The sequence below is a fragment of the Epinephelus lanceolatus genome, chromosome 12, assembly GCF_041903045.1.
Source record: "Epinephelus lanceolatus isolate andai-2023 chromosome 12, ASM4190304v1, whole genome shotgun sequence".
In the NCBI taxonomy this organism is placed as follows: domain Eukaryota; kingdom Metazoa; phylum Chordata; class Actinopteri; order Perciformes; family Serranidae; genus Epinephelus; species Epinephelus lanceolatus.
In genome coordinates, this window is record NC_135745.1 from 4691854 (window position 1) to 4705339 (window position 13486).

General features: G+C 42.9%; 1 protein-coding gene and 1 pseudogene across 4 annotated transcripts in view; one reads left to right on the forward strand and one right to left on the reverse strand.

The window, feature by feature from the left end:
• Positions 1-13486, forward strand: part of LOC117271902 (uncharacterized) — a 46359-nt gene that overhangs the window by 15228 nt on the left and 17645 nt on the right. For all 4 annotated transcript variants that reach the window (XM_033650439.2, XM_033650438.2, XM_033650436.2 and 1 more), the window contains 5 exons: positions 1153-1350; positions 4254-4412; positions 5314-5394; positions 5681-5834; positions 10743-10787. In XM_033650439.2, coding sequence (XP_033506330.1) covers positions 1153-1350; positions 4254-4412; positions 5314-5394; positions 5681-5834; positions 10743-10787 — 637 coding nt within the window. The remainder of the gene's footprint in view (positions 1-1152; positions 1351-4253; positions 4413-5313; positions 5395-5680; positions 5835-10742; positions 10788-13486) is intronic.
• LOC144465029 (uncharacterized) lies at positions 10862-12299 on the reverse strand (annotated as a pseudogene).

Here is a 13486-nt window from a genome sequence, read left to right on the forward strand (position 1 = left end):
TCGTGATAACTTCCATTTTGAAAAAAAACAAAAAAACAACTACCTTTATTAAATTCCTTCAAAGTCTTCACTACATATACATTATAAGTCTGGACAAACATTAATGTACAGAAAAGCATGTTCCAACCACTATTTATATCAGTGGATCGAAGATGCTATTTAGAAACCTGCTATCTTTACTGAAACTGAGGGAATACAGTGGCTGAGAGAAAACAAGACAGACACTGAGAGGGAGGGGGGCAGATGCCCTTCTGTTAAACTGTGATGAGGTTCATAACATCAGTAGCTAAAATGGTTGGTAGAGGCACAACCAACACAGCTCATTATTTTTAATTAGCTCCATCTTTATGGTCTCATTACAGCCTTGCACAAACACCATGCCACACTGCTATGAAACTCTCCTGCTCCTTTATCTAATTCATTCATCCGCCTGCTCTAAAATATAAAACATAACCTTTATTTGATATTGGCTAATGCATAATAAACAACAATCTGCACGCCAAGTCATTCGCAAAAAGCTTCTGCATAAAATTACCATTTTCACATAGAGACTCAGGCTCAGCCTTGATTTTCACCAACCAAATCACCTGCAGTCATTCAATCTATATGTAATGCTTTTGATATTATTTCAAAAATATAAAAAAGCATTTACCTAGACACTTCTGCTTATTTCTGTCATGCTAGTGTTAACATGTGACAGAAAGCCATTTGCTGGCAATAATTATTGCTTGAAAACCATAGACTGTATGAAATAAGGGACGTAGCTACGGTGACATCACACATTGGTTTGTGGACTGCCACTTGAAGCTTCAAGTTTGGCATTTCGGCCGTCACCATCCTGGTTTCTTGGAGCCAGAAGTGACCTGCCATCTGAGGTGAGGTGTGGAGGAGCGAGGGGTGGATCTGACTAACAGACTGTAGTGATGCCTTGCAGACTGACCAGAACTGTTTTTTGTTTCTAAACTGTTTCTGCTCTAAAGTTGTGCATTTTAACATGGGGGTCTATTGGGATTGATGAGCTTCTGGAGCCAGCCTTAAGTGGCCGTTTAAAGAACTGCAACTTTTGACACTTTAGCTTGGCTTCCTTTTTCAGCCCTGGAGGTTGCTGCTTGTTTAACTAATAATGATTCACTCTCTGTCCTTCCTCATCAGATCCTGTCTCTGCAGGCGGAGGAAGTGAAGAAGGAGAGCCAGGTGGAGGAGTATGAGAGGGAACTTGCCAGAGTCAGATGGAGGTTGAGGAAGCTCAGAGAAGAGGTGAAGCAGGCCAAGAAGAAAGTGGAGGAGGCTGGAGAGAGGAACACTCCTCTGCAAGACTCCATCAGACAGTCCTATGAAGAGATCCTGCAGGTACAAGGACTAGGACATCCATGTTCACGTATGTGTGGTGTTTGTGTGTAACTGTGGTAACAACAACTGGCTTGAATTAAACTGTCTGTTCCAGTTGGTACAGTCAGTATTTATGGGATTGCGCACAAAACGTTACATCCTGTTATGCCGAGAGGGAAAACAAAGAATTAACTACCACACTGAAGAGGTCTTTTGTGGCTTTCTTCACAAATAAACATAAAATTCCAGAGTTAAAGGTTTTGTTTGTTTTACCTGGACCCTATTTTCCCACATTTTTGTACCTTAGTGACTAATGGGAACAACATTTTTTTGAAAGTGGTTCAGTATCGAGCGACAGCAGTGGCAAGGCTGCAAATACCCAAGGCATGTTCGTATTGTCAGTTAATGTCAGTTCACAAAAGTTTGTTTTTGCTACTGACAGGCTCAGATTCTTGTGATAAGCATCTGACAAGTTTATGGAAAGGATCCCTACAGAGATAGACCTTTATGTTAAAGAGTAAGGTCCTTTTGGTTTAACCAGAAACAGCCCCAAAATTGTTTTCATCAAATCCAGCAGACTCCATTGAAATAAACATTAATTTTATCAGCGTAAAACACGCTTCATTCAAAGTTGACAGAATCACAAAAAAGAGACCATCTAAGTCTCTTTTTCCACTGTTCCAACAATCACCAACACTGGTTTGGTTGAAAAAAAAAAAAAATATTTACCCATTTAGATGTGACAATATGCTGGCTCTATACATGCTAAAATTACTGTTTATTTAAATGGAATCTGGTGGGTCTGTTTCTGGTTAAACAAAAAGGATCTCAGGATCTGATTTTATTGTTTAGCCACAGGTAAAAAGGTTGTGAACCTCCAAGAACCTGTAGTTCTTTTTTTCCTCCTTTTTTCATTTAAGAAACAAAGAACATGAGGTTGTCATGGATGTTACAAAGTCAAATCACAATACATTTTTTCACTTACATCTTGGCATACAGTGTCACACTTTATTTAATTGCTTTTATACACAAACCATTTCTCCCAATATTTTGAAAAAAAAAGTATCTTTATACATATTTATCTTCGTGTGGGACAGATTCAGGTATTTTTCTTCAGTATAATATGGCAAATTAGCAATCTAACTCCATTCCAATTACAAATCTATGCTGCAGTCTCTAGCCAATATGGTTTTATTTTTGGGCATACCCAGAAAACATGATGATTTGTCAGTGAAATTCCGCATTGTCTCTAACACAAGCCCTGGCTCTTTAGGCCTGTTTGCAGTGCTGTTAGTCCAGAGATGATAAAGAATTGCACAAGGTTTTTCCAACCAAACTCCAAACTTGTATGTCAGAATTTTTCTCCCATTTTTTTGTTTAATATATTTTGTAGGACGATATGGTGTAGAATGAATGATGAAAAGTACTGCATGTAACCACAGTTATTAAACTAAATACAATAGTTAATTAATTAATCTAGACAGACTCAACTTCTCTACATTTTTTTTATTTAAAGAGATGGACACCTAGGGAAAGTCAAGTTATTGATCTTTCTGCTTTTAATCAACCTTAGTGGGAGAAGATGACAATTATTTACAAAAACTGAGGAATGGGAAAAAAGATTATGGGCTCTAGTTTCGCAGACGGGGCGCGGCGGAGGCACAACGCACCTGCGCTTCGCCAACTGGGTGTGGCCAGGTGGATTTTGTAAGTTTGGCACACCGTGCGCCCTGGCGCAGCTACTCCTCTTTCCCACCTCCGTCCTTCCTACCGGCGCAAGTCGAAAAGAGGGAGGAGAGAAGGCGTGGAGTGGGTTTTACACAGCCCATTCACATCACACCAATCAAATGAGCCCCTCTCCTCGCCCTTAAATGCGCCGCGCGAAGGCGTAATGAGAGTTTACTCAATTCGCCATGGCGGAAGAGAGCAGCAGCGTCAGACGGCCAAACTTCTCCCAGGAGGAAACTGATGTTTTGGTCCGGGAGGTCCAAGCTCGCAGTGTCCGAATATACGGAACTGCAAGCAGACCTCCACGGGCTGATGATGCAAAGGTAGCCTGGGAGGAGGTCACCACAATTGTAAATCAATGTTGCGTTTCTCTCATGCGCGTGTGCTCTCTCTTTCTCTCTCGCAGTTTCACTCTGTTTCTTTTTGTTTGACTTTTCTAAGATGACAGATGCTGCATATATACTCCCTATCTGATGCTGTGGCTGTTTGTGGTTGGCTGAGAGGGATGTGAACTCATTAGTTTGCAGCTGTGTTAATCAAATCAGGTTGGGTTTCCATTACGCGTGCCAAACGTGCCAAACGGTGCCAATCCCCTTTGATTTGACATCAGATGTGACGGGACAGTCGATATAGAGATACATTTATGTGCTGATTGCAGATAGCTGAATTGAATAGTTTTTTTGGGGGGGGGGATTTATTGCATCGTTAATGTGCCTGACATTCTGGAAACCTGCCTGTGAGGTTTTGGTGACGTGTGCGCACTGTCCGCCGGTCAGCCAAACTTCGGCTTACACCGGCTGCGCTCCCCCTGCGCTGACAGTAGACCTGGTTTCAGTTGGCGAGCTTTTAGCGCACCTTCGGCGAAGCCTTTTGGCACGAAACTGTCACTGCGCCAAGCTGGATCTGTCGACACCTCCCCCTGCTGCGCCACCACACCCATCTTAGCGCACCTCGGTCTGCCAAACTACCAAAACTGAGCGCGCCTCGGGTTGAGCTGCTCGAAACTAGCTCTGCGCGGGGTTCGCCACCCTGCGCTGCGCCAGGAAACTAGAGCCCTGTATGTTCTATGCATTTCACTCTTATTCTTAGAGGATGTGCTAAACACTACAGTTAGCAAAGAAGATGCTTGTTAAAGAGAACTTAGTCTGAATCAGTCTCTGTTTCCTCCTGACTTCTTACTTTTGTCGTTCTTAAAGGAGGAGAACACTCTGTATTCTCTGTCAGGAGGTGCAGTCACTCCAGAAAGCCAGTTGGAAGAGTCAGCATCTCCTGCAGACACCACTGAAGATGATCCACTTCCTATGAGGCCCTGGGGAAGGAGCCAATCACTGCCCGCCTATGCTGACCTGATAATGGTAAATCACAATAATGATGCTGAGTATTACTTAAAGCACTTCTGAGCCAACACTGTAGAGTATATAGTTGTGTCACGTTGTTGTTTTAGTTCCACACAGTTAAATTATAAGCAGATACCCAGTGTTGGTGAAGCTACTATGAAAGCAAAGCTTTGCAAGCTACCAATTACTTCACACTGGAAGAAGCTTAACTACAGCAAAACTATCCTGGGGGAAATCTAGTTTGGTTTACTAGCTACTTAGAGAAAGTAGTTTAAACTACTTTGATAAAGAATGATCAGATTGACACGTAATGTACATCTGAGGCAAAATTATAAAAAATATAACACAAAAGTCACATGATAAAAACTGCCATAATTGAATTAAGAGCAAAAGTGCACACTTGTTCAGAGGTCATACATAAAGCAAATAATATAAATTGGCACACTCTTCATGGTGAGGTGTTGGAGTGTCAGCTTTGTTCTTGTATACAATATCCATCAGTCAGACACCTGCCTTTGTTAATATGGCAGAGTCCAGGTGGAGGAACTGCGCCAAGCAGGCTTACTCTGTTAGCTGGGCAGGTTCTAAAATAACATGCAACTTCTCTGAATATTTTTTAATAAATAACAATAATGAATAGTTCTGAATAATAAAAGAGGGTTCAATTACAATAGAGAAGTAATAATAAGATAAAAAATACAATAATTCCTTTTATTTTCATGGCCCAAAATTGTCTTCAGTTTCATGCCTATTCAGTTTGAGAAAGCAACAACCAGTGGGGAAACTCCAACTCCACAGACCATTGGTGTAACTCACTCACTCACTCACTCACTCACTCATTTGCATTTCCTGTCTGTGAATGAACATGATTCATGTTACAACATCTTTTCTTCTCTGTCTGTATGGCTGACTCTACCAGAGGGCCAGTGGTTCGTCTTTCTGCAATAATCTCGCAGACACAAGAGAAGAAGTAGACGACAGTGGGACCAGCTCACCAAAGGTAGCTTCATTACATCGTGCACAACATGAATTATGTGATACAAACAGTGTTGAGGTAATAATTGACTGCAGGAGCAGAGTGAATAACAACATATTTTCGGCTGGTTTGCAGACTGAAATCTGGAACCTGTGATTATGACAAATCAAACGGTTAATGCTATAATTTTGACTTTTTGAATCACACTGTCAGCCAATGTAATATATCACACCAACCAGCAGTGGTTATCCTTCAAATAACATGTCCTTCTTGGTTTGGGATGCAAACACTGTGTTGTCACGTTTCACAGGACAGATCTGACTTAGAGGATGATCCAGAGGAGGGGGAGATCAACAATGAAGGGGACAGAGCGAGAGAGAAGGAAGAGTCAACTATGAACCCAAACCCTCTCACCCAACTGGACTTCTACCAAGCTGACCCCTTCGCTCACTGTCAGAGTGACCGTATGTAGCAAAGATTGAGCCTGAACCACAGTCAGGCCACTGTCACACCTTTAACTAATGACTTGGTATCAAAATCAAGTTCAGATTTGTTTGATCCTTTGGTCATCCATCTGCCACAGAACAGGTTGCACTGGTAAAATGGTTTGTTTAGACATCTAGAGGATTTTATTACTGCTGAGTCTTCTGGTTCTACCAACAACTACCAGACCATACATAAGTGATATATATATATATATATATATATATATATATAATATACAGTACAGGCCAAAAGTTTGGACACACCTTCTCATTCAATGCGTTTTCTTTATTTTCATGACTATTTACATTGTAGATTCTCACTGAAGGCATCAAAACTATGAATGAACACATGTGGAGTTATGTACTTAACAAAAAAGGTGAAATAACTGAAAACATGTTTTATATTCTAGTTTCTTCAAAATAGCCACCCTTTGCTCTGATTACTGCTTTGCACACTCTTGGCATTCTCTCAATGAGCTTCAAGAGGTAGTCACCTGAAATGGTTTTCCAACAGTCTTGAAGGAGTTCCCAGAGGTGTTTAGCACTTGTTGGCCCCTTTGCCTTCACTCTGCGGTCCAGCTCACCCCAAACCATCTCGATTGGGTTCAGGTCCGGTGACTGTGGAGGCCAGGTCATCTGCCGCAGCACTCCATCACTCTCCTTCTTGGTCAAATAGCCCTTACACAGCCTGGAGGTGTGTTTGGGGTCATTGTCCTGTTGAAAAATAAATGATCGTCCAACTAAACGCAAACCGGATGAGATGGCATGTCGCTGCAGGATGCTGTGGTAGCCATGCTGGTTCAGTGTGCCTTCAATTTTGAATAAATCCCCAACAGTGTCACCAGCAAAACACCCCCACACCATCACACCTCCTCCTCCATGCTTCACAGTGGGAACCAGGCATGTGGAATCCATCCGTTCACCTTTTCTGCGTCTCACAAAGACACGGCGGTTGGAACCAAAGATCTCAAATTTGGACTCATCAGACCAAAGCACAGATTTCCACTGGTCTAATGTCCATTCCTTGTGTTTCTTGGCCCAAACAAATCTCTTCTGCTTGTTGCCTCTCCTTAGCAGTGGTTTCCTAGCAGCTATTTGACCATGAAGGCCTGATTGGCGCAGTCTCCTCTTAACAGTTGTTCTAGAGATGGGTCTGCTGCTAGAACTCTGTGTGGCATTCATCTGGTCTCTGATCTGAGCTGCTGTTAACTTGCCATTTCTGAGGCTGGTGACTCGGATGAACTTATCCTCAGAAGCAGAGGTGACTCTTGGTCTTCCTTTCCTGGGTCGGTCCTCATGTGTGCCAGTTTGGTTGTAGCGCTTGATGGTTTTTGCGACTCCACTTGGGGACACATTTAAAGTTTTTGCAATTTTCCGGACTGACTGACCTTCATTTCTTAAAGTAATGATGGCCACTCGTTTTTCTTTAGTTAGCTGATTGGTTCTTGCCATAATATGAATTTTAACAGTTGTCCAATAGGGCTGTCGGCTGTGTATTAACCTGACTTCTGCCCAACACAACTGATGGTCCCAACCCCATTGATAAAGCAAGAAATTCCACTAATTAACCCTGATAAGGCACACCTGTGAAGTGGAAACCATTTCAGGTGACTACCTCTTGAAGCTCATGGAGAGAATGCCAAGAGTGTGCAAAGCAGTAATCAGAGCAAAGGGTGGCTATTTTGAAGAAACTAGAATATAAAACATGTTTTCAGTTATTTCACCTTTTTTTGTTAAGTACATAACTCCACATGTGTTCATTCATAGTTTTGATGCCTTCAGTGAGAATCTACAATGTAAATAGTCATGAAAATAAAGAAAACGCATTGAATGAGAAGGTGTGTCCAAACTTTTGGCCTGTACTGTATCTGGTCATCAGTCAGCAAAAAAGCGATGCAGACCTTAAGGTGGGGACACACAATAGTACTGGTGAGCTGATTAAGCAGGAAATAAACAGCTTTACTTATTGTTAGCTTTATTTTGCAAAGTTCACTTGCCTCCAGTTCACTCTATGAGCTATACAATGTTACACGCCTCTCCACCTAGGATCTCAGACAGACTCTGGCACAAGGATGAACTGATTAGATTTTAGTGGTCGAAGGTCAAAGGTCAAGGTTACTTTGACCTTACAAAGCATGTTTTTGGCCATAATTCAGGAATTCACATGCTAATTCTGACAAAATTTCACACAAATGTCTAATAGTATAAAATAATGAAGTGATTACATTTTATATCCAAAAGGTCAAAGGTCAACTTCACTGTGACATCATAATGTTCTCCAAAAACACCTCCATGGCCATTATCCAATGTCAGTTCTCAGAAACAGAAGGGGAGATATTTGTTGAGATAGTGAATAGGTGACACTCATCTTGGGTGCCCACCTTGAAACTGTGGTAATAGGACCTGCACTTGTAAAGCGCTTTTCTAATGGGGTGGCAGTAGCTCAGTCCATAGGGACTTGGGTTGGGAACCGGAGGGTTGCCTGTCCAAGTCCCCGTCCGGACCAAATATGGAGCGTGGCTCTGCTGAGGTGCCCTTGAGCAAGGCACCAAACCCCCAACCGCTCGGGGCGCCTGTCCGTGGCAGCCCCCTCACTCTGACATCTCGCCACTTTGTGCATATATAGGTCCTGTTTGTGCATGTGCGTCTTTCGGACCTGTGTGTTAATGGCAGAGTGAAAAAGAGCGAAAAAATTGAATTTACTTATATAAGTTAAATTAAATTAAAATTAAAATTAAATTGATTAATCTTGTGATCACTCACTGCGTATAAACAGCTGCTGGCTGCTGTTCATTATTTTTTTGGTACAAGAACACTGGCACTCACAAAAATTTGTAGGGTGCAGTGTTTCCCACAGGACAGGAATCTATTTGTGGTGGTGTGGACCTGGGGGGGTTCTTTTCAATACTCATCTGTGGGAAGGAGTGAACATCCAACGTCAGAGTTAATTACTAACGAGCAGAACCTTAGGGCCGGGCTCCACCGGCTGCAAACGTAAGCGTCATGTCAGCGTAGCGTCACAGCGTATAGAGTGTGCCAGTAAACCTGGAACGCCGTTAGCACTTTTAGCACTTCCGGTTCTCTCGTCTAAAAGTCAATACGTTTTTGAATGGGATTTTGGTAAAATGCCTCAAATAAGGTCTGTGGTTAACAAAAGCTTAAGCGAGTTTCAGGTTTTGTTCTACGACATAAAACACGTCAGTAAATACCCTACTTGTGAATTTTGAAGCTTTTACGTTTCGCAAAAAAGGCGGTTGCTAACAAGTTGCTCAATACGACTACAAACCCTGTCGGGGACATTAAACATCATCAACCCCGAACAGGCGAGAGTGCTGGCAGTCCGCCATTACAGCTTCTTATTTAGCTTAAACAGTCCGATTTCCCCATTATACAATGTTTTTAAAATAAAGCAGCTGAAATCAGTTGAAAGCTTACTGGGGCTGAGTCATGCTACCGTGAAGTAGTCATGTAGTCCGTTAAAGCCTAACGTTAGCTTTTTACTTCTGGCGATCGCATTTAAGCTTCAAATGCGGTATGAAAGGTGTTCATATGTGAAGATCTTGCTGAACAAAACCAGTAAGTATCATAAACTTGTGTTAGCCACAGAGCTTATTTTCTGACATAATCCAAAATGCAATGCAAAAATCACATTCACTTTCTCTTCCGGGAACCAGCGCAATGCTAAACTTCCGGGTTTTGACCTCAGCCCTGGCACACTCTATTCATTTGGGCTCTACTGACTGCGTACGGAAGCGACACGTAGAGAAGCCAGCGGGGTTGTTTACCGTTTGCGGAGCCAAGAGGCTGCATGTAAGCTGCATGAAATGTTAAAGCATTTCCCACCTAAGTTATTACATATATTTGAGTTATCTACAAGTTTACTGTAGGCCTACTGTTTGTCATCTACTCACTTTCAAATGTCCGCCATGGACATTTACACAATGTCACGGATAAACATGGGTAAATGCATGAAAAAAAATCATCACATATCACCTCTGATAATGGTTTATTCATTTAAAAACACATTGTGCTCGTTTAGCACACTATTTCATGTAGTTTTTATCTGCTGGAGGGTCGCATAGGGGAGCGTAGCGCGACAAAAATAGAAGAGCCGCGTAAAATAGAGAGTTGTCGCGCGACAGACGGTGGTTGTCGCGCCGCTCCCGTTGCCGGTGGAGCCGCTGTAATTGATTAACGGGGGTGAGCTGCTACGGGACTCACGCTGCAATTAACACTACTAACAGCGTGAGTTAATGTCTCTGCACATGTTGAGCTTCCAGCTATGTTAATACAGACTCAGGCTAATATAACATGATGAGTTAGAGTTGTTCAGACCACTTTTGGACTTGTTTGCCCACATATTTGTACCGAGAGGTCTTACTTTCGTCTTTGGATCCGTTCTGCTACTATGTCTGCTTCTACTTCTTCTTCTGGCAGACCAGGTGCGTTAAGTGCGTCTTTAGGATGCATACCGCCACCTATTGCACCGGAATTGTAACGACAAGCTACATTCACAGACAGTGAGTCCCATTATAATGTGTTTATGAGCGAGGTTGAACAGGTAGCGCCAAAAGTAGAAAAATCTATATGTGGCGGAGATAATTTATTCGTGGTGCACCGCCACAGATAAATGAATGTATGGGAAACACTGGGGTGTGTCCATCATTAGAATTCAGTGGTTACTGACCAGTGGTTCAGTGTGTTGTCTAGTCTAGTGTATTAACTCGGTCATAAGAGTTATGCTCCTTCCTGACTGCCAAAGGCTAAAACATCAGTGCAAAGTGGTGGAAATGATCGTTATGTGTGGTTTGTTTAGTCTTTAATGCTTATTATATGTCTTTGGTTGTGTAAAATCATTTTACAATTTCTCTCTCACTTGATTTGTAGATGACCTCTTCAATGAAGACCTGTTCCCTAAAACTGATTCCTCTGGTGAGTATTAATGCACTAGCGGAGTACACACCATTTTATTTTAAATTTCAAGAGGAGTACTCTCTGATCGCAAATTATATATGTGTGTGTGTGTGTGTGTGTGTGAAATGTGGAATCTTCTGGAGCCACTCTCCCAGTTTAGGGGTCACAGCCCCAAGTGCCCCGATTACCACTGGCACCACTGTTGCCTTTACTTCCCACATCTTTTCTAGCTCCTCTTTCAGCCCTTGGTATTTTCCGAGCTTCTCATGTTCCTTCTTCCTGATGTTGCTGTCACTCAGGATTGCTACATCTATCACCACTGCCTTCTTCTGTTCTTTGTCGATCAGCACGATATCCGGGTGGTTAGCCATTACCAGTTTGTCAGTCTGGATCTGGAAGTCCCACAGGATCTTAGCTCAGTCATTCTAAACCACCGTAGGAGGACTCTTCCATTCTGACCTTGGGACTTCTAGCCCATACTCAGTGCAGATGTTCCTGTACACTATGCCAGCCACTTGGTTATGGCGTTCCATGTACACTATTTCTGCCTTCATCTTACACCCTGCTATTATGTGCTGAACTGTCTCAGGAGCATCTTTGCACAGTTTGCACCTGGGGTCCTGTCTGGTGTGGTAGACCCCTGCTTCTGTTGAGCTTGTACTAAGTGCCTGTTCCTGTGCTGCCATGATTAGTGCTTCTGTGCTGTCTTTCAATCCAGCCTTTTCCAGCCACTGGTAGGATTTCTTGTTGTCGGCCACTTCTTCAATCTCTAAGTGGTATATGCCATTCAGGGGCTTGTCCTTCCATGAAGGTTCGTCCTCCTCTTCTGCATTCTCAGGGATTCTGCTGCCTGAGGTATTCACTTAGCCGCTCATCTTTGGGGGCCATCTTCCTGATGTATGCCTGGATCTTGGTTGTTTCGTCCTGGATAGTGACTCACCAGTCCTCGACCCCTCTTGCTATGCTTAGTGTACACTCTCAGGGTGCTGGGTGGTGTGGATCACGTCAGGGGCCCAGTGCTGTCCAGCTCTTCATACCTGATACTCTTTCGTGGATTTAACTGGCTCTTGTTCTGGGAGATTGCTGTGTTCTGCTCCTAAATCCACTAGCCACTTAGCATAGGTGCTATGTGATGTCCCCTCTCCCATATGCAATTTCCCATATGCTCTTCCAGAATTGTTCAGTTTCAGCGCTTGGTGGATCTATTCTCGTGTTGTTACTTTGCCACTGAGAGTACACTTTGGATGGTTTGGTGGAGAACATCCTATTTATTCTCCTGGCTTCTTCTTCTCTTGTGTGTCTCTTTAGGCGGGTGGCCAGAGCTGTGAGCCTTTGCTTGGCAGTCTCCAGTGCCTCAGGTATAGGCAGTTTGTTGTACTTCTTAGATATGTCTTTGTTCCCTACACCGTTCTGTAGCTTTGAGAGTTGACTAACCTCTCTCTGCATCACCTTGATCTTGGCCTCCAGCCTCCTTCTCCATGGAGGGTAATGCTCTTTGTGGCTCATGGTGTTCATCTTGTAGCCAAGCATCTCTAGGATCACTGGTCTCAGTAATGGTCCTAGTGGGGATAGTTCATACTGCTGCATTCACATCATCTAGTAGACTTTCAGAGGGTACTTTGTCACTTAGCCTTGGTAGTCATCTTGGTGATCCAGTTTAATCATTATTCTCAATCTCAGGTCATAAGGGAATGTATTGTGTTGTAACGGCTTGGGGCTTGGTACCCAATTTGTTGTTCCATATTCTCTCCTCTAGTCCATCTATGTTTTTCTCAACATTTCTCATCAACCAACACAAACCCTCTTGACCTGGGTGAAGTCTGAGCTAATATGACTCTTGCTTTTGCAGTTTCACTCATAGCTAGCAGCATTATGAACCTTACCTAAGGGTCCAGACTGGATATGTGTTACCTAAATATCTGTCTTCTATCATATCTAACAGCTCTCATCATCCAAGGGTGTTATTTAACACTATAGACTCTGTCATTAACCCATGCCCCACTGTCCTGTCTGATGCTTCCACGGCAACATGTGAAGAGTTTGTTTCTTTTTTTACTGAGAAAGTGGCATCTGTCAGGCAGAATATTAGTAAAATATCTATCTCTCCTGGTGATGTGTGTGCTCCTCCTGCAATGTCTCCCGTTTTCGAGCGGTTTGAGACAATTTCTCTGTCGTTTTTCACTAAGGTGGTTAATGGCGTGAAACCTACTAAGTGTCCCTTAGATATTATTCCTGCCAAATTCTTAAAGAAGGTTTTTCATTCTGTTGGGTCAAGTCTCCTTGTTTTTATTAACTCCTGTCTTAGTTCAGGGTCTGTCCCAGCTGCCTTCAAACATGCTGTGGTAAGGCCCCTCCTAAAAAAAAACATCTTGACCCTTCTGTGCAGTACAGCTTTAAACCTGTCTCCCATTTGCCTTTTCTTTCTAAGGTCTTAGAAAAAGTTGTTTTTATACAATTACAGTCATTTTTAGAGACAAATTCAGTTCTTGATAAATTTCAGTCTGGTTTTAGACCCCGACATAGCACCGAGTCAGCACTGTTAAAGGTGCACAATGATATTGCCTTGTCTGTGGATGCTGGGAATCCCACTGTGCTGGTGCTGCTGGACCTCACAGCGGCCTTTGATACAGTCGACCATGCAGTCCTTGTATCTCGCCTAGAGCAGTATGTCGGCATCCGAGGCACCACTCTTCAATGGTTTAGGTCCTACCTGGCCA